Source organism: Numida meleagris, chromosome 9 (genome assembly GCF_002078875.1).
Source record: "Numida meleagris isolate 19003 breed g44 Domestic line chromosome 9, NumMel1.0, whole genome shotgun sequence".
NCBI classification, from domain to species: Eukaryota; Metazoa; Chordata; class Aves; order Galliformes; family Numididae; genus Numida; species Numida meleagris.
Genome location: NC_034417.1, coordinates 3,007,588 through 3,027,654, shown reverse-complemented (window position 1 = coordinate 3,027,654; position 20,067 = coordinate 3,007,588). Strand labels below are relative to the sequence as shown.

General features: G+C 40.1%; 2 protein-coding genes across 18 annotated transcripts in view; one reads left to right on the top strand and one right to left on the bottom strand.

Moving 5' to 3' along the window:
- ACSBG1 (acyl-CoA synthetase bubblegum family member 1) overlaps positions 1-14,299 on the bottom strand; it is a 34,549-nt gene extending 20,250 nt beyond the window's left edge. For 2 of the 15 annotated variants that reach the window (XM_021406732.1, XM_021406743.1), the window contains exons 1-3: positions 13,434-14,062; positions 12,882-12,961; positions 2,651-2,733 (exon numbers count right to left, since the gene is read on the bottom strand). Coding sequence is in view for 4 of the 15 variants with exons in the window: in XM_021406730.1 (XP_021262405.1) it covers positions 2,651-2,733; positions 9,233-9,282 (133 nt within the window). In the remaining 11 variants the exon portion in view is untranslated. The other 13 variants (XM_021406736.1, XM_021406746.1, XM_021406737.1 and 10 more) reach the window with 11 other exon arrangements.
- Positions 14,334-19,640, top strand: DNAJA4 (DnaJ heat shock protein family (Hsp40) member A4). 3 transcript variants are annotated; one of them, XM_021406749.1, is made up of 7 exons: positions 14,334-14,496; positions 15,934-16,114; positions 17,009-17,113; positions 17,870-18,097; positions 18,185-18,415; positions 18,863-18,963; positions 19,037-19,640. In XM_021406749.1, the coding sequence occupies exons 1-7, from the start codon at positions 14,365-14,367 to the stop codon at positions 19,253-19,255; spliced, it is 1,197 nt and encodes a 398-aa protein (XP_021262424.1). In that variant the 5' UTR covers positions 14,334-14,364; the 3' UTR covers positions 19,256-19,640. The 3 variants fall into 3 exon arrangements, with proteins under 3 accessions (XP_021262424.1, XP_021262425.1, XP_021262426.1); XM_021406750.1 differs by lacking the exon at positions 15,934-16,114 and having other exon boundaries at positions 14,366-14,496; XM_021406751.1 differs by lacking the exons at positions 15,934-16,114; positions 17,009-17,113 and having other exon boundaries at positions 14,366-14,496.

Sequence of the window (20,067 nt, the reverse complement as noted above, 5' to 3'; positions counted from 1 at the left end):
TGCCGTCTTGGACAATGGAATGCACCCTCACCAGCCTCAAAAATGACACCAAATATGGGGAATTGGTCAACGTGCCAAAGGGTGAGGCTGCCTTTGAGAAGGCTGCCTTTGAGATGGACTCAAGCAAACTGGAGCAATGGGCTGATGTAAGCCTCAAAGCTCAACAGTGATAAAGGGTAAGTCAGCGCATAGAATGAATGCTGGCTGGCTCAGCAGAAAAATCCCTGTGGATCCTGGTGGCAATCAAGCTGTATGCGAGTCAATATTACACTCTTGAAAGGCTAATTCCTGGGCTGCATTAGCAAGATCACAGCCAGCAGATCTAAGGACGTGATTATGTCCCCCTGCTCAGTACTTGTGAGGTAACACCCAGAGCAATGTATAGCTTTGGAAATCCCGGTGCAAGAGATCCTAACAAACTGACAGAAGACCAGTGGATGGACTCTCAGGTGTTCAGAGTGATTGAGCACAATACATAAGAGAAGCCTCTGAAGGAGTTGGGTGAATCTAACACAGATGGCAGGATAGGGGGGTTATAGAAAAGACACTCTTCTCAGAGGCACACAGCAGAAGGACAAGAGACAACAGACACGAGGTCCAACATGGAAAATCCTTGCTAGATGAAGAAAATTAATTTCACAATAGAGGTGGCTAAGATCAAGATCAGGAAGTGAGACGATGCAGAATCTCCACCTTTAGACGTTTTCAAAACTCAGCGAAATAAGCCTGCCTTTGAGTAAAAAGCTAGACTAGCTTCTCTCCAGATGTCTTTTCCAATAAACTATTTTGCAATTCCATCAGTATATAATTACGCATGAGCTCTTATCTAATTTTACACTGATTTAAGGCCCATATGATGCTTGCTGCCAAGAGTGACACTGTTCTGGATTCATATGCACATTATCAGGAAAACCAAAACATGGCCTGGTTCCATAGGAATGAGCTTCTTCTATAACCTGGTGGAAAAGAATGGAGAAAAAAAATTCCAAAACAACCCAAGGTCTTCATTAGACAAATTTACATCTGAAGTTGGAGAACATAAAATGAGACAGTTCACAACTAGAAAGCATCGCAATCTCCTTTCCATTTACATACACAGCAGACCCACTTGCACCACGGGCTCTGCGACAAACATCACATTTTTGACATTCAGTCCTCACCATACCAATCATCTGTGTAGTTGCGCAACGCTTCCAAGTAGAACACTGCTCCTCATTTAAATGGATAGCAGGTAGTGCCACAGATTCTCGAAGTCAAATAAAAGACAAAGACTATCTTCAATTGTAAGCTCCTGATGCGTCGACTTAGAAATGTATCTAAGCTCAAATAATGGAACTCCTTAATTAAAATGAGAGTGTCTTGTGATCACAAGAAAATTATGATGGAATAGCTGGGACGGCTTCTACCCTTAGCTGTACACCTCACCTCTCTGGCAGAGTCCATAGTAACCTATGCAGGAGTGGCTGAACGGCACACACATTCTTTCCTGAGCACTGTGGTTTACAGACCAGCATATTACTACTGTAAACTCCAGCCAGTGGTAAGCTCTGGGAGACAAGCAGGGTAGATAGCTGGTGGCAGTAACCATGTCCCAGATAAATGCTATTAGAAAAATAGGTCAGAATCTTCACAAGCACGCAAATAAGTACTCTGTAGAATTACAGCCTCAGTAATAATCTACACATTCAATATGTGTCCAATAGCTCAATGAAATACTCCGAAATATCTGAAAATAAAAGGCAGTCATCACCTTTACCCATAAAAATTTCTTCCCTGCTTACAGAAAAACAAAGTGCAAATGGCTACTAGTTCAATTGTTTAAAAACAGAACAAAGAAACCCAAACACTCCAACCAAAATAAAATTTTTAAAAAACCAACAAAAGAAAACAATTGTGAATCAAATAATTGCATTTTTAATGACTATACACACATAGCATACAAGTGCATATTAATGCACATGTAAACCTGCACACGATCTGCCACATAGATATCATTTCTTCAGGATCCAGTTGCAGTCACTACTCCACTTGTCTCATAGTACAAATACAACTTGTTTGAACAAGCTAACTCAGATAGCAGTAGCAGCCTCACCAAGGCAACAGGGAGTTCCTTCAGGGCGGCAAACTTTCCAAAGAAGCTGGCTATGTTCTGCCTCTAAACTTCCCTTATGGCACACAGATGCAGAGCTCTTTTTATTTAACAGGGCACTCAGTTTAAAATTACAGTAGTATGCATATGGTACAACGCAGTGCAGAACTGATCAGAGGACAGACATTCCTTTGCAGCCTCCCAGATATTACACTCTATGCCAAATCCTTGATAGCTAACAGCTGCTAAGCAGGCTGTCATATCAAAGCTAAGACCACAACGGGTGTAAATTTGATGAAAATCAGGCTACTTTCTACTTTTGTTTAATAACCGTCACAAATACAGACAACAACTGGAAGAAGCTACTGAATTCATGCAAGTGTACAGAAAGCTCCCGACATTTTTTCACTTGTCCTGATTCACTTGAGTTTATTCTCTGGCTGCATCTTCTTATCCCAGCCCTGAAAAATTGTCAGTCTGTTTGCTATCATAGATATGAAGATTACAACTAAAAATTCTCAAAAGAAATTGAATTTCCAGAGATCCCCTTTCATATCTTACCTGCTTGCTCTTGGCCTTCGTCTTGGGTCTCTTCAAAACGAGGCAACAAATCTCTGCAGGCAGACTGCGCATCAGCAGTTCTTCTGAAAGAAGAAAGAACTGTTAAAAATGTAACTCCAGGAGTACTAATAGGATCCACTGCACTCCACATAACATGTACACAGGGAAAAAAGTATCACAGCAGGCAAATAGTAAGAAATACAAAAAGGAAAAATAATACGCAGCTCAGAGGAACAAAGAACATTTTGTTTCTCTTTTGCAAGCTCGACTACAATCAGGTTAGACAGGGAAAAGCCTTCAGTCAGAAAGCATGACATTCGTATTTCAGAGAGGATGCCAGATTCCAAATCATTGCACACACAAGATGGAGACACTACCTGTGACTCTCTGAGGCCATCAACTGTGTGAGTATAAGGAATGGATGATCAATCCTAACCTTGACCACACTACCAGCATATTAATATCACATTTCCTACCGATTTTCACTGTTGAGATCTGTGAGGATATGAGGTTAGGGTTTGTTGGGCTCTTCTTGTTTTGTTTTTAAAGCCAGGAAAAGAATGAGATTTAGTTCATAATAATAAAATATTTCTCAAAACCTGCATCAAAGCAACTGATTTTCATTACCACATGGATTAAATTAACATTTCTTGGTTTAAATTTAAATAAATAAAATTTTAAACAGACAATATGAACTCAAAGTTTGTAAAGTAACATACTGCAAAGTACATAAGCAAAAAATCTAATTAATACAGGAGAATGTAAAAGTGAGTAACTGCATAAAGTGATGCATTACAGAATATAAAAAATCACAATGCTACTGATGAATAATCTGATGCATTAAAATAATAAGACACAATGAAATGCCTATGTTTCTCAACATCTATATTTAATAGTTAATGGCCATAGCTGATATCAGTAGTCTGAATATATGGAAGGAAAACGTTTTCCTTCAGTTTCAGGCTTCAGCCTGCAGACTTTTTGATTTAATTGACTTTATTCAATAGAACAATGGGTGGGAATCAGCAGCCTTCAGGGGCTGAGAACAAGTTTGGATCCTCATTTCCTCCCTCAGTACAATGGAAGAGTCCTTAGTGAAGCTCAAGTTCTTATCCTCTGTAATGGGGTAAGTTCACGCAGAAAAAGGGAATCCAAACAATGCCTTTCCCAGCTGCCAAAAAAAGTAACAAGCAACTTCCAAAGCAGATTCTAAACAGCAGTCAAATAGCAAGCAGTGGGACCAAACACTATGTCAGACATTAGTTTGAACCTTGTATTAACAACTCCATTTTAAAGAATATGTATATGTGGGACACTCCAAGAATTTATTATTATTTATTATTCACAGTGAAATCGTACTTTAAGAAAGCCTTATCCAAGCCAGGCTCCTACACAAGAACACAGCTGTTTTTGCAGTTCTTCACCCATCAGAAGTGAAGGTCCCTGTTTGGTTCTTCCCTCGCTGCAGACTTCTGTCTCACAGCAGAGGTACAGGTTGCAAAAGCAGCAGATGGAAAACAAGGCGTCATCACTAAGCCTGCCTGCGAGGATGTTTCGCCTCCTGTTAATGGCATAGTGGGGCAAAACATGAAAGAGCTTGTCCAATAAATAGAGGATTAGGCTCTGAAAATAGTCACTGGCTGGGTGGAGGCGGATGTTGATGAGAAATGGAGTAATTTAAATATAGAGGGGGATTAAATTGTATTTGAAAAGGTAACTCTGTTTGATGTGTAGGAGAATGGTGACTTACTGAAGTGTACTGCACAGAGCAACAGGCCAGGAAGAATTTGAGAACAGAAATAAAAGCATTTAAAAACCATTTACAAGTATGTCTGTCAACTTGAAACACTTAACAGTCCTCAAGAACGTTCCCATGTTAAAGAAAAAAAGCAATTATTGAGTAGAAACCTAGTGCAACCTTAACTATTTTTTGAATACTAAGGCTTTTTACTCTTTACTTTATTAGTAAAGTAAGACGAACGAAGTCTTAGTTAAAAGATAACTGAAGGTTATTTTTGCCTATAGTGGCAAAAAAGCCCTCAGAAGAAAATGGATATGATTGGTAGTTTAACAGAATAGCCTCTTGTGAGGCTACTCAGAACTTCAAATAATAATAATCAACCATTTCTCCCAGAGGAAAATTCCTTTGGTTTGTTTTATTCCCATCCAGATACAGTGTAAGATACAGGTCCAGTTTATATTTTGCTCCCTAAACATTAACAGTGTAACGTGAAAATACCAACCAGCAAGTTTGAACTTCAGGACTTGCTCTGGTAGTGTTTTCACATGCAAATGTCATCGGAGGAGCTCTAGTCATCAAACATCTTCAGGAGTTGGGAACATCATGCCTCAGTCAACTAAGCAGTCAGTTTGAGAGGCTTTTTGCTCTCAAAGTGCAAGAAATGTTCTCCCTTATCAGCAATGTATTGTGTATATACAGAACCATCACTCCAGAGTAAAAGAATATAAGTTCTTAATATCATTTGATACTTTAGTTTTTTTTTATGGTGTTATACTATTAAAAAAATTAAGTAAAGATTCCATAAAGATTATATTATGTTGAATTGCTGGAGTAAGACTGAAACAATGCCGTGGGACTGCTTGAATCGAGAGCTGGCTAAGCATACTGCTGCAAGGAGAAAAAGCGCTGCAGAACTATGTTTGGTGCTAAGATGCACTAGCAAAACCAAGGTGTTCTTGAAATCTGGACTTTGGCTGTTACAGCTAAGGCTGGCACCCTACACAAATCATGTAAGGTTATTAGTGCAGGCATAGCATGTCCCCAAATTCACCTACCAATCTAAAAGATTATTTTCTCTATCCGATTTTTGCTGAAGCAAACAAACAGAAGCGTGATTCTGAAGGTAAAATACAAAAACCTCTGCAAAGCATACATACACGATCGGCTAGGTCACTTTGGGATGCCAGTTAGACCCAAATGAGTTCATGTTACAGTGTTGACCAGCTAGAACCGATCAGAACATACTTCTGTGCAACTCCATTAGCAAGAACGTTTTCTGAACAGTATTTCCTGACATAACATGGGATTTAATTTGGAGGTACCATTCTATCAAACAAGATCCCCTCTGCAGCCTCAAGTAAGTACTTTTGTTGCCTTAGTCTTTTCCAAATAAAAATAAATCTTAGTTGAAACACACAAATGAGGCTGAATTGGAAAACATGCACTTTTTACTACAGCAGAACCTTCTGCCTTTTTGAAGTGGGTGAGAATTTATCCCCCTCCCTCCGCCCCCAGCTTTCGTTACCTGATTTCCAGGACAACCTATCCATATGCAATCCACCAGCTTTAGCCTACACCAGAGTTGCTTTTGGCAGTGTGTTTTGTCTCTGCATTTGCTTATTCCAAAGCACTTTCTACTGGGTATCACGGAGTTTTTAGCAGTTCACTGGGCCATTTTAATTTAAGACAAAATCATTAAGTAATCACCTGACAATTATTTATGCAGCAAAAAAGCAGGGGCTCACATTACTTATGGGTACCTCTGAAAACCTGAATGATCCTGGCACTTTGCCCAGAAACTTCAGCCACTAAACATCACCTGGATCCCATTTATGAGTAATCCTTTCCCTATTTCTCTCGTGCCTTGCAAGTGCTGAATCCAATATTTTAAAACAGAACGCCAGGGAGAGGATGTAGGAGAGAGTACAAACCAATAAATTAAGAATCACACATCTGTCAGAGATCAAGACAAAGATGGTGAAATCACTCCAATTTAAATCAACATTACAGTGCCAGAGCTTTGATAGCTCATCAGATAAACAGAAATCTGCAAGCAACAGAAATAGCTAAGTAGGAAATTCTACATCTCCCGACTGAGATGCTATGAATTATTACCCAAGACATTTAAAAAATATTTTCTTGTGTTCTACCGCATAAGGAAAAGAAGGACAGTAACAGCACTTAACATTCGTTCTTTAAATCCTCATTTTGTATTACATGTAAAATTATTCCTATATTAAGCAGCAAATGGGTCCTTGTGGTCCTTTACAGGGGCATCGCTGTCTATTATAACTGGTTTTATGTACCAATTAATCCTCTTTTTTAATTGGGGCAATATTATAATACTTTCCCCACTGTTCTATTTAAAATTTCCCTTTGTCCTTACAGAACTGGTTAGATTTGGTTTCCAGTTAGTTTCAATGTCCTTATGAGACTTAATAAGGGGGCCACAAATCAGTGCAGATAAACACCTACTCTTGCAAAAACATTCAGCTGATTTGACAGTCAGTCTTCTCAGATTGCACCAGAAAACAGTCTCTCAAGTCATTAATATAGCCTATTTTCACACAAAGGCATATTTAAAAGCAATGCAAAAGTTTAATAAAGAATAAAGCACTAGAGGAAAAAAATAACAGCTGAGAGCCATTTTGCTGTATGCCACAGCTAGCACACACATTTTTTGTAAAGCACATTTTTACTTAAAAAAAACAAACAACAACTTGTATATTTTAATCTTTTGTTTTACAGACAGCTGAGAACTATGTGGGTGAATGGGAAGGAATGCATCATGTGCCAGATTTGTTGCTCTCTTCTACCCTGCCTAGCAAAAGCCCACACCTGAAACTGAAATCTTCCAGTAGCTGCCTCTGTGTGGCTATCAGTAAGGATTCCAGCAGCTGGGTCATGCTGAACTTATTACCTCCTCTCTCCCTCCTTTTTGAGGTCACATTGAATTTCAGCCTTACAAAAGCTCTGTTTAGCTCTGCCCATCTTCATAGAATCTTATATTCTTTGTCTGGTTCTCCTCATCTGAAATCCTACTTCCAGCACGAAGAAAGAAACTGCACCCAACTTCAAACCACACCAGGTGGACAACACTACTTAGCAAATAAAAAATACGCACTGACTCCTTCAAGAAACAACGTATTTAAGGCAAGGAATTTGAATGCATGGAAAGCAGTCAGAGTTCTAGCCTCTGATTTTCTTCCCTTAGAATTTCAGGAACAAACCATACCTTTTTATTGAATTTAAAGAATATTCAAGAAGCTTCAACTTCCTATTTTGTAAATCACTATGTGGTTTAAAATTCTTTCCGCACATTTTTTTTTAATAATGAAAACCCAGAACACCATGTTTGCATTAAGCACGCCACAAGTAGAACCATGCATAAACCAAAACAGAGGCATTACAACAAATTCAATGAAAACTCTAACTTTCACGAGTCAGTGTGTACCTATACCTATACTATTCACCAATCAAACCGTATTATGATTTTGAGGTGGATTAAAAATTGCCAGTTCCAGTATTAAATGCTTCAGCACTCCAGAAACAAGAAATCCAATCACAAGCTTTCCAAGATTTCTTAAACTGCTCTCTTTTCCATAAAACATTATTCTACAGTTTACTCCTGAGGGTTCTGCTCCAGGATTACAAAGCCCTGAACAGAAGAAAACATTATGATTAAATGGACCACAACCATCTGCTTACCTGAGAGCATCAAGCAAACCTTCCAAGCGATGTAACACGCAAGCTCTTCCCTAAATCAAGGTTAAGTCAGATTTAACAACCAAGTGTGTGCCTGATACATTTGTGGGAATCAATAATTAGTACTCAGCAATACTGACAAAAAAAGTGAAAGTTAAAACTTTTCCTGTATCATTTGTTCTTCTATATTTAAAATACATATATTCAAAAACTCTGTTGCCATGGACAAAAAGAGAGCAGCTGAGATGGTTATCTTTCATGTAAGAAAGTATTATCAACTTCAAAATAAACTCTTCTAAAACTAAGTTCCCCACTCCCTGATCTAAGAGATGGGTTACCTGTTTAAGTTCTGCTGCCTTTGATGGGAAGATGTTCAGTAACAAAGGCAAATTATCACCCAAAGTTTATCCCTTCCATTTTTGCAGGGAAGAAGACTTACATTCATAGCTGCAACAAGGATGTTTTTTCAGTCAATTCAGAGCACAATGTGAATGGCAGTATGTGCAGAGCAGACAGCACCGAACTTCTAGTTTTCAATACTGCTCTACCGTTCGGAGACCCATGAAGGGATGGTTCAGCAGCATGACTGTTCTTTTCTTGCCTATCAGAACTTCACTATTTTCTGTTATTTGAGAAGGCCTGTGATCTCACACTAATAATTTAATTTGCTGAAGCATAATATTCTAGTAGCTTACCAGTATTTTCAGCTAGTATTCCATGTTTTGGCTGAGCTGCAAGCAGCTGAGCCACAGGAGCTAAATACACTTTTTTAAGAACTGCTATACACAAACTTCTGCTGAGCCTACTTCTGGGGCTAAGAGCCTCTGTGCTACAAAATGAATCCTATACAATTCGATATACACAAATAGGATACAAGCAACACAGTCCATACTGAATTAACTTATTAGGACTAATGCCAAACCAGGAGTCAGCACAGAATAAAATTTTCACTGTAATGAATTTTCATTACAATTTCATCTCATTCTAGCCTCCAAGGATGCTTCTAATTTTGCATTAGATTGAGTCCCTATGAGGCAGGTAAGGTTCTCATGGATCCACTGGGTAGGAAAAGACAAAGCGAAGTTCTGAAAAATCCAAAAATCAGTTTGTTATCATAAATAATTAAGCTACTTTACCCATTTTCATCTTGTAGATTTTTCTTAAGAGTCTCCCCACTGTTAGGCATGTTGACACACCCTCTCAGGCTGGTCACAAATACACTGAAGAACTGTGCGGGTCGTGCATAAATAAGCAACTTGGACAACAGAAGAAACCAACGGTAACTGGTTATTTGTTGGAAAAAACAACACGTAATACAAGAGGAGGAGACTACAGCCACAAAAGCTGTTTCTTTCTGATTTTAACATGCTTGAAATGTCGCAGTGCTGTGAGCCGCTTACTGTTAAACTTTCCTTTTAATCCAGTTCTCTTTAATTATCCATGAGAAGAATTTTAATGAGTCTACAATGCTTTAAAATGCAAATCTTTTCTTTTGACAAGATTTTTAACAAATTAGTTTACACAAGTTGAAGCAATTCATATTTTTATTACCATGATTTCTAGAAAAGAACGTTCAATAAGGTTGTTTTCTTGAGGAAAACAGATGAATTACATTAGGAAATCCCCTGAAGTCAGTTATACCTATGAAACCCAGTACAGCAACAGCCAAGCACCTCCTCCAGCATTACAACTACTAACACTTTATTCCCTTCACCAAAGCAGACCTGTCGCATACTGTAGGTGTTTCTACACATAACTCCGGTTTCTTCCCAGGATGCAGTAAGCCCAGTTTGGCTATTTCTCCACCAGGAAATACAAAAGACCCAGGGAATAGCTCAACCCTCCTGCTGGGAGCAGATTCCCTGGGATGGCTTCATTCTGAGCCCACTGGTATTTCCCTACTCAGCACTCACAGATACAGGGGATAACTTCAGTCAGGGGCTGCTCCTGGGAGACTGTGTTAATGATTACCCTTCTGAAAGGAGGAGAGAGGGATGCAGGCTGTGCCATGCCACTTGCCCTCAGAGCCACAAAACATACTCTAGAACATTATTTAGTGGTACAAAGGCACATTGATTAGGAAAATGTAAGACCAGCAAACTTTGTAGAAGCTTTATAGAAAGAATCGTATTTTATTCCAGTTATCTAGCATCATACACAAATGCTTAATTGTGTACAACGTAATTTGATATTAAAGTGTGCTACGTACTGTTTAACAGAAAACTCTCATGACTGTATCAAACTAGGTTTCCTGCAATTGTCAGCTGCAAACAGTCCTGTCATTTTAACTACAGAATCATGAATGTTGTGCTGCAAGAAAAAATTATACCGTTAAGTTGTCTTTGCAGTCCCGGTACATTTCTCAGTACTCTTCAAGCTTCAAATAATAAATCCTAGTAAATGATGCTTACTTGTACAGAGTTTGGTAAGGAATGGTCATCTTTTTCTTTAATGCCTGCTTGCACAAGACTACATCAAATTCACAGCCTGAACTTCTGCAGCGGAACAGGCTGCTATTTCCAGTCTATAGGGGAGGCTTTCTGTATGCTGACAGGCTTACAAAACTATGAAGGAAATCAGGAGGTGAATAAGGCTCACTTACTGCTTCTGTCCTTTACGCTGCAATTCTGACTGGAACCTGCCAGGAATTAGAGACTGATACTTGTACTGTCGCTGCAACCCTACACTGTCACAAGATGCCAAACAGAAATATTACAGAGGGCAGAACAAAGCAGTGTTGTTACTACGGCTAGGAACTCACAGTGCAGAGATCAGCCTCAGGGCGGGTAGAGTGTGTGACACCCCATTCATGTCTGGAACAGGACATTTCAGGGTTAATTCACAGTGCTGCTATGGCAACACGAACCTGTCCATAGCTGCGTGCTCTCATTTTTCTCCCTTAAAACCAAGAACGTTTGTCTCATCACAAACTTAAAATGAATGGAGGAGTATAGTAATTCTAGATGTTCCTTGCTGTTCATCCCAGTTAGTTTAAGCAGGTTGTTGACTCACGCAACATAACAACTGTGTGATTCACACTTTGTTGAAATCACGTAACTGATAACAAACATCTTGGTGTAGAAAATGGTTTTTGGTAGAAGCACGATGCTAACCTGCCAGTCCTATTGTTATCTCAGGCTTCCAGTGGTGGGTCAAAAAACAATAATCAAAAAAACCCTCAATAACAAGCAGAATGTCTATAATGCTTCACCGTTCCTACTGCAAAGGCTTTGTGACATTTGCAAAAGTGGCACCACTTCTAATCTTTCTTTCATTATTTCAAATCAGCTCCCCAAAAGCCTGACAGTTTTTCAGTTTGCTATTAGTACAAATCCTCAGTCAGCTCTGTTACTGTATGGCTAATAACTGCATTTACTGTGATTAGATGTAGCCTTTATACAAAATATTTTCATATAAGAAACATATAATCATATATATGTATATCATACAATTAAAAAAGGCCTCAGAATTTTTAGCTAAAACACTATCAGCTCAGTGGTTACCTTTAAATGCTAGAATGTCTCAGGTTTTAAAGCAGAATTCTAAACCCAAATGTCTTTAACATGACTTTTCCTATACTTCCATCAAGTCTTAAACTGAGTCCCAAAACATACCTGAAAGACATGTACAAATTTAAGCTATTCAGAAGTGTAACTAGCTGCTGTATTCACACTTAAATATCTAAATTTTCCAGTAGCCATACCTGTAAAAATATTTTCTCTATTTGGCCATGTTATAGTAACAAAAATTTCATTTTGCTTTTCTGAGCAAAGCACTCTGCATTCTAAGGAACTGTTCCACAGTTAGAAAAAAAAATAGCTTGTGCAAAGCTTCTAGAGTCAGAACATCTATAACAAAAGCATCTGAGATTTGTTTTCAGCAAAGATAATTGCGAGGAAAAAAAAAAGTAGCTGCGAATGCACTCAAGGAAGATAGAGCTGTTCCTGAGTACCAGGAGAGAACATCCTTAAGGTCAAAACAAGTTTTGGTCTGAGGACAAGCGTATCTAGAAACAATTTGACTGCTTCCTTCTGAGGAAAAGTCAAGATTAGACCACAGGTCACCTGCCACCTGACATTTACTTACAAGTGTTCACTCATCCAGTTGTATCTGAGTCACGTTTCCTACTGGTACAAACCACCTCGAGATACATAGCCTTTAACCAATCAAAACAGTTCCAAGGTAGCTGCTCTTCTGTACTACAGTTAGTTAAAATTAATTACTACAGGTTATGGTACACTTAATTAAAACTCAGCTCTGAAAAATCCTCTAAAGATGCTAGTCATTCACTGTATGCTACTCTAATAACATAAAGCAAACACCATCATTTCAATCTTTTCACCAAGAGAAAAAGCATTTTTTAAGACCTGGCTTCTGCACAGAATATCTTTTTCAACAATTCAATCTGTGGAAAGAATTCCAGCACCACATAAGGTCCACTACATTAAACTGATGTATTTTATATGGTCTTTTTAAAGTATATTTTAACTAAGACTAAAAATCAATGGTTAGAAGTGTTATTTAAAGGTTGTTTACCTAATGTATTGGTAGAAATCCTGTCACCTGTTTCAGCTTGGAAAAAATCCAGCTCAACAAGAAGGAAAGTTTGTTATGATTCAGATACCACCATTGTGAGAATGTACAGCAGCAAACTTTGGTGCATCTGAAAACAGAAATTTCAAGCCCCAGGCTCCTGATATTTTACAGGTCCTTTTTGGAACTTGTTTACAAAAATCAGTGGTGCTCAAAGAAACCGCAGCTTCAGTTAACAGACTGTTTTCTTACCTGTGTCACCAGGAGACAGGACGCTCTTTTCAGTAACGGTTTCACAGTTTAGAAGGCGTGATTTATGAGACACAGCATGGCTAGAACACAAAGAGATACTATGAGTATTTAATACAGTAGAGATTGAAAAATAAAATGCATACTTGTTGAGGCCTATAAACAAAATGAATGCTGCAAAGGCCAGTTGGGAGGCAGCATTTTGACTCATTTTGTGCTAACAGTAAGAATATCCATTTCAAAAACCAAAGGCAGAGTCCTCTGGTGGTTAAATGAAGCAGGCAGCAGGAGCCAATCACTCCCCTGCTCCTAGTCTTGCCTTTTTGGAGAGAATGGAGCTTCTGTGCTTTTTGTTATTGCTGTTTACACCTACATGCAAACTAGTACTTCATAATTAAAAAGTGACAATGTAATCTGTAGTATTACATGCAGCAGGAAAGAAAGGAAGGGAAAGCAGCGTAAGAGCAATCAGATAGTTGCTTGAGAAACAGGTAACAACTGCCGGCTCAGAACAACAGATTTGAGGAGACAAGATGTGAAACAAAAGAACCATACCAGGCAGGTACACTTGATCACCAGGTTGGCTGAGAAAGGAACTACTGTTGCAAAATGTGCCTGCAGCTTAAAGGCTGTACTACTTTTGTTATTAATTACGGAGATTTAAGGATTCTAACTCTGTTCCATACGCAGTACTAGAAAAGAGGAAGCGCTTGTTTTGCTTCAGACAGAACATTATCCTCAGTATCAGGATGACTGCACCGGTCAGACTAGAGGAATGCAGCTCATTGCACAGGTACTGCACCTGTTCACTCTGCCCCTAAACAGCAACCCCTGTGACCTCTGCTAATCCCTCAGTAAATAACAAGGTGTGTGTACCAAATGGAAGCAAAGAGGGAGAAAACAAAAACTTGATAGCAAAGATAAAGTAAACATAACCTGGCAGCCTGCTCTGATTAATAAGGAGAACATAAGAAACCCATCCACACTGCGCTTCTGTGAGAGTGTTCACTAACTGCTGCTCCTGGCACCAGACTGACTGCTCAGAGCTCCCGCTACATCCACCAGCGACCACACACACTGACACCACAGCACCCACTCACGGAACCAACACAACCCCTCCTAACACCTTAGCTCATATTGATCTTCTTGAATTTTCAGCCCCGCCCCCCTTGTCCCCGCCCACACACCGCCCCTCTCCTTCCCGCCCCTCTCCTTCCCGCCCCCTGAGGCGCCGCCTGGCGCTCCGCTCCCCGCGGTGACGTCACGCGCACGGGTTCCAGACCGTTCCAGCGCCGTGACGTAGCGCGGCGTCATTCCAGAAGATTCGGCCGGCGCCGCTATAAAAGGCGCGGAAGAGGCGGAGCATCGGCCATCATTGAGGTCGCTGCGCGGGCGGCTGTAGTCGGGTGCGGGCGGCGGTGAGTGGCGGTGGCTTCTTTACAAGCGCTGTAAGCTTTGTAAGCGCGGCGCCTCCCCGCAGAGCACCATGGTGAAGGAGACGGAGTACTACGACATCTTGCAGGTGAAGCCCACCGCCTCCTCCGAGGAGATCAAGCGCGCCTACCGCAAGCTGGCGCTGAAGTACCACCCCGACAAGAACCCCAGCGAGGGCGAGAGGGTAGGCGGCGGGCCGGGCCGTTGTGGGGGGGGGAGCGGCGGACTCTGCGCTGGGCAGGCCCGCCTGGGCCCGGTGCTCGGCTGGGCCGCGTGTGGGCGGCTCCTGGGGCGGCGCGAGGCCGGCCTTTGTTAGCGCGGCCCTGCGCGGCCGGTGAGGGCTCGGAGCCTGCGGCAGGCCGGAGGGCACGGCTCGGCGCTGGCTGGGGGTGTTCTGCTGCCCAGGACGAATCGTTGATGGCTATTCTTAAGCGCAATTCCTACTGATCTCCGCTCTGCTTGCGCTCGTCGGCCTGAGTCCCAGCCTGGGAGTGATGCTTTAGGGACGGGCAGAGCTAGAAGAGCCCCCGGTGCCCTTGTGGTACCGTGCTGGGTCCTCCTGCCGGTCCTGCTGAGCGCAGTGCGTGGATTCGCCTTTCTGGACAGGGGGAGCTTGCCATGAGAGGCTGCACATACAGACAGATGGGGTCAGTGTCTGGTGGCAGGTGCTGGCCTGCGCCGTGAGCGTGCTGCTTACATACAGCAAAGCTGCCCCAGATGCTAAGAGCGACCCGCTTAGTTTCATTTCTCGTATGAGAGTGACCACCACAGCTGAAAGACTACGGACAACCACTCAAACTTCAGTGATTGTTTCATTTATCTGTGAATTGGTCTGATAATACCTCATTGCTGGAAAGGAAGCTTCAGTTTCTGTGCATCTAGTACGCTAACTCAAAATACTAAAACTAGTGAAGTAGTAACATGGGCTAAGCTAACATCTGCATTTATTTTTGGCCTGCCAGTTTACCTGGCCATAAGTGATGCTCACACTGGAGCTCGTCATCTCAGTAATAGTAAATTGTATTCAAAAAATAGCTTGACTTAATAAGTTCTACTATTTTAGTAACAGGGACCTCAGAATAGTTAATGAAAAATAATCCCTTTTTTTAGTAAGGCTGATGTTTTGATTTGTATTTTAAGTCCTTCTATGTGTAATGAGTAGAACACCAATGTCTTGTCACTTTAAGTACCTGTTTAATTCAGCAGCTATGAAGGTTCTCCATTTGGCTCTAGAATGACTAGCACTGGCCAGTGACCATCTGGGAACCCTTCCAAGATGGGGGATAATGTGATGCCCCTTTCTGAACAGATTTTGTAGGAGTATAGAATATCGGCAACCAGTGATCACCGAAGGGGCAGTTAGCATATGCCTGTAAGCTCGATGTGACTCTGAATTAAGTTCACTTGTAACCTGTTGGTGGGTGGGAGGGAGAAAAGAGCTGTTCTTCGTAGACAACAGTGTATTAGTAGGGTCTATGACTTATTTGTTTAGGGAGTTTCTTCTTGGAAAAGAACAAATGTTACAAGTGTTACAGCGGCTCAATCTGAAGATTCAGTTGCATATGAGAGGTTTATTTTTCCTCTTGGTCATAGTTGTTCAGAGCTTCTTTTTTCTTTTTAGTTTAAACTCATATCCCAGGCATATGAAGTTCTGTCGGACCCAAAGAAAAGGGACCTCTATGACCAGGGTGGGGAGCAGGCTATTAAAGAAGGAGGCCTGAGTGGCGGCAGCTTCTCTTCACCCATGGACATCTTTGACATGTTCTTTGGTGGTGGAGGCCGAATGAATAGAGAGAGAAGAGGTACACAGTTCTAAACAAGTTCTAGAAACTCTAACCATGCACTTAAGCATAAAACACCTGTGCTGTGGTACTGCTGTTCTGCTAAGTGCACATAGTATGGGTTTTACTAGTTAAAACTATAGATAAAGTGAAATATTATAGTTACTCTAGTAGTAAGATTCTAATTAAGTAGATAACATGATGTAGCTATAGCAATCTTTCTGATGAGTTGTGCTTATTTTTTTTTGTTAAGATGGGCATGGGTAATCTCTAGGGGTGGGGGAAGCATTGGTTGAGATGGCTAGCAGATGGGTTTTAAGTTACCTTCTTTCAAAACCTGTGCCTCACTTGCTCATGTGCTTTGGGCAACTTGCTTCAAAGGACACCATCAACTTGAGCTGAAGTTATTTTAAATCTAAATGGAAAAGATTTGAGAGAAATTGTGATGCTGAGCATACAGTGCTGCCAAAAGCACAATCATTTCATTTCCAGTGTCAGCTGGAAGAGCAAGTAGTAACTTGCTATAAAGACTTTGAACCTATGCTATGAAGTGGCATGGAAATACATAGGTAGGCCTAATAGCCATTTCTAAATTGACTAGATCTGAAGCTGGTAGTGTCCTTGCATCTTTTTCTTTTCGGTTAAGCTTATAAATTGGGGGCAGGAGTAGGGATAGGGTGGCATTAATGATGCTTTGCTTAACTACAGCTAAACTTTGTTTTGACATGAGTGGGTGCTACTCAGTGGAAGCTGATAGCACCTGCTTTTAAGGGGCTGAGCTCTGTTCCAAGTCTGGAATTAACTTTGTTTCTTCAGTGAGACTGCATGTATGAACAAGTATAGAAGCCTTTAGATAAGCATTAGTCCTCCAAGTTGCTGAGCCAGAATTAATCTGTTTTTTTCTCTTTCTCTAAGGCAAGAATGTTGTGCACCAACTAGGTGTATCTCTTGAAGACTTATATAATGGTGTTACAAGGAAACTGGCACTGCAAAAAAATGTTATTTGTGGGAAATGTGAAGGTAAAATAAGTAGTGGTTTCAAACACCTTTTACTCCGTGATTCTTTTAACAAATGTAGTGGAAGACTAGGAACAAAGTGGATTTTTAATCTCTGTTTTTCTTGAATATTTATCATTGTACTTGATTCTTCTTTGCACTGCTTTATGCCAGTGTCTAGGAAGATAGCCTTACTCTTGGTTAAACACAATGGTGTTAAGCTATTGGTCTAATGGTGGACTTAATTATAATTTACAGGGACTTTAAGGGCACCTTAATTAAATACCTTAATTAGGAGCTTTAATAACTGGCTAGCTTTTTTCCTTGAATCACTGTGGGTAGAAGGCTAGCTTGAATTGTGCAACTCATTTTACAGCTCTTAAGTATCATAGTGCCTGGTCTTCACTGAGGTTAAACTTAATGTGGTCTTGTGTTGTAGTAATATTTTGTAAGCAAGTTCTTTCCAGGGTGTTTATGGAATATTCAGCTCTGGAATGCTGTATGTTGATACGTCTTTGAAAACCAAGATGTTTTGAGGGATAGAGGGAACAGACTAGTAAAACAAGCTGTGCATAGATAAGTTGCGTTCCTTATGTAGAAATGTTTAATTTGAGGTATGTTTGTCATGGAAACTATAATGCAATTATGTTGGAAATATGTTACAGGATGACTTTAAGTTACTCTAAAGGTTCTCCTGAAGTCAATGAATTTTAGCTTGACTACTGTAGACTAATTGCTGTTTTTGATTGAAATATCTTTAACTTTTTTTTTTTGCCAAAGGTTATGGTGGAAAGAGAGGTGCAGTAGAAAAGTGCCCTGTATGTAAAGGAAGAGGAATGCAAGTTCTTGTTCAGCAGATTGGACCTGGCATGGTACAACAAATCCAAACCGTGTGTCCAGAATGCAAAGGCCAAGGTGAAAGAATAAACCCAAAGGACAGGTGTGACAACTGCAATGGATGTAAGGTTGTAAGGGAGAAAAAGATCATAGAAGTTCATGTTGAGAAAGGTGAGAATTGTGTATTTGTTCTGTATTCCCTAATCCCAGTCCGATAGGTCTGCAGAGAAAAAAACAGTTTTCTTTTTCATCCTGTAGGTATGAAAGATGGTCAAAAGATAGTGTTTCATGGAGAAGGTGACCAGGAGCCTGATCTGGAGCCTGGTGATGTTATCATTGTGCTTGATCAAAAGGATCATAGTGTTTTTCAGAGACGAGGCCATGACTTAGTTACAAAAATGAGAATTCAACTCTCAGAGGCTTTATGTGGTTTCAAAAAGACTATTGAAACTCTTGATAACAGAGTCCTTGTCATATCATCTAGAGCAGGTAGGTCTTCAGAAGTCTTATGACATACAAAGTGCTTGTTTGATTATGCTGTGTCTGTTCTTAATCAACTGCTGCAACAAACTATAATTATACTTGCAGTCATTTAATTCAGGATTGAAAAGACTGACAACTAAATATTGCATATGGAATTACAGCTAAAGCTGTCAAATGCTTCTTATGAAATCTCTACCTCAATTATGGGATTTAAGCTTATAAACTGTATTAGATCATCTGCTAATTCAGCCTGGAGGCTCTGCTAAGAGAAGCTGACTTTTTCTTCTTTTACTGTAGAAGAAATATTCTTAAGGAGCTTATTTCAGTGTTCTTCTATTCAGTTTAGTACTCCTCAGTCTGCAATTTTCTGCAGTCTTCAGAAATCTGAAAATTGCTTTTGATAGTTAAGCAATTTTACATGACATAAGTTTACAACTTACAACTTCTGTGTAGGTGAAGTGATCAAACATGGTGACCTGAAGTGCATCTACAATGAAGGGATGCCAATCTACAAATCTCCAATGGACAGAGGCAGCTTAATTATACAGTTTCTGGTAAGTGACTGCTTATTTACTCTAGTGAAAGAATTATTAGCATCAGGAATAACTTATTTAAAATAAATTACAGGTCCAGTTTCCAGAGCAGCACTGGCTTCCAAGGGAGAAGCTCAATCTGCTGGAGGCTCTACTTCCTCCAAGAGAAGATGTTATGATTACAGATGAGATGGATCAAGTAGACCTTGAAGATTTTGACCCAAGTGAGCAAACCTACCGTAACAGTGGAGGAGAAGCATATGAAGAAGATGAGGAGGGTCCAAGAACAGGTGTACAGTGTCAGACATCTTAAATTGAGGTGGAGTTGATATTGCCTAAAATGTAAATTTTCACAATGAAAACTGCATGGCTGTAATAGCCACTGCTTGTGGTCTTTGTGTTCAGCAAATTGAGTTGCTGCGCTGTCAGTATCACTTTTTTTTTGTAACTAATTTATATTGTGTTCTTGTCTTTATATATAAAGCAAATGTCACACAGCTGAGAACCAACTGAGTTGGTATGTTTCTTCGTGCTGTGAAGGTTCTCAATTTATTTCACCAATGCTATTTATATAAGACTCTCACAATACTGATAGAAGTTGAGTAGTGTCTTATGTAAATATTTTCATACTGAAAAATTAATTTCATAGAATAAAACATAGCAGAAGTTACTTCTAATAAATAGAACTTCACCTTTTATGTTTTCTCTTGTACTTACTAAGCCAATCTAGAATCTCTTCCTGCTCTCGTTTGTATACTCAACTTTGCATGCTGCAACCCTATTAGCTGTATTCCTTTTGCATATCAAAAGTGTCTTTCCCCATTACTGCTTCCATAATAATCTTCTCCTCTATAATAGGCTAGCGTGTTTTTTTTAGTTCTTAGCTCTATGTAACTGAGAGATCCTATAACCTTAATCTGTGTAGTGTCCTCTACATGCTTCAGAATGACATACACCGTAATAGTACTTGTAAATAAAGCATAGAACTTAGGTTTTTGACAGATCAGTACCTCAACCTTTTCTAGAAAGTATTGTTTCCTCTTGGAGTGGGTATTTTAGCCTAGACTAAGATGAATATTATTACAAAACTACCTGCCTTGAGTATGCTACTCCCCTTCTCTAATA

What these genes read in the sequence shown, in the direction of transcription:
- DNAJA4 (XM_021406749.1), top strand. Translation starts at nt 14,365, where the DNA reads ATGGTGAAGGAGACGGAGTACTACGACATCTTGCAGGTGAAGCCCACC. An exon ending in TATTTGTGGGAAATGTGAAG is followed by an intron (nt 17,114 to 17,869) that starts GTAAAATAAGTA and finishes TTTTTGCCAAAG; the next exon opens with GTTATGGTGGAAAGAGAGGT. An exon ending in GCTTAATTATACAGTTTCTG is followed by an intron (nt 18,964 to 19,036) that starts GTAAGTGACTGC and finishes AATAAATTACAG; the next exon opens with GTCCAGTTTCCAGAGCAGCA.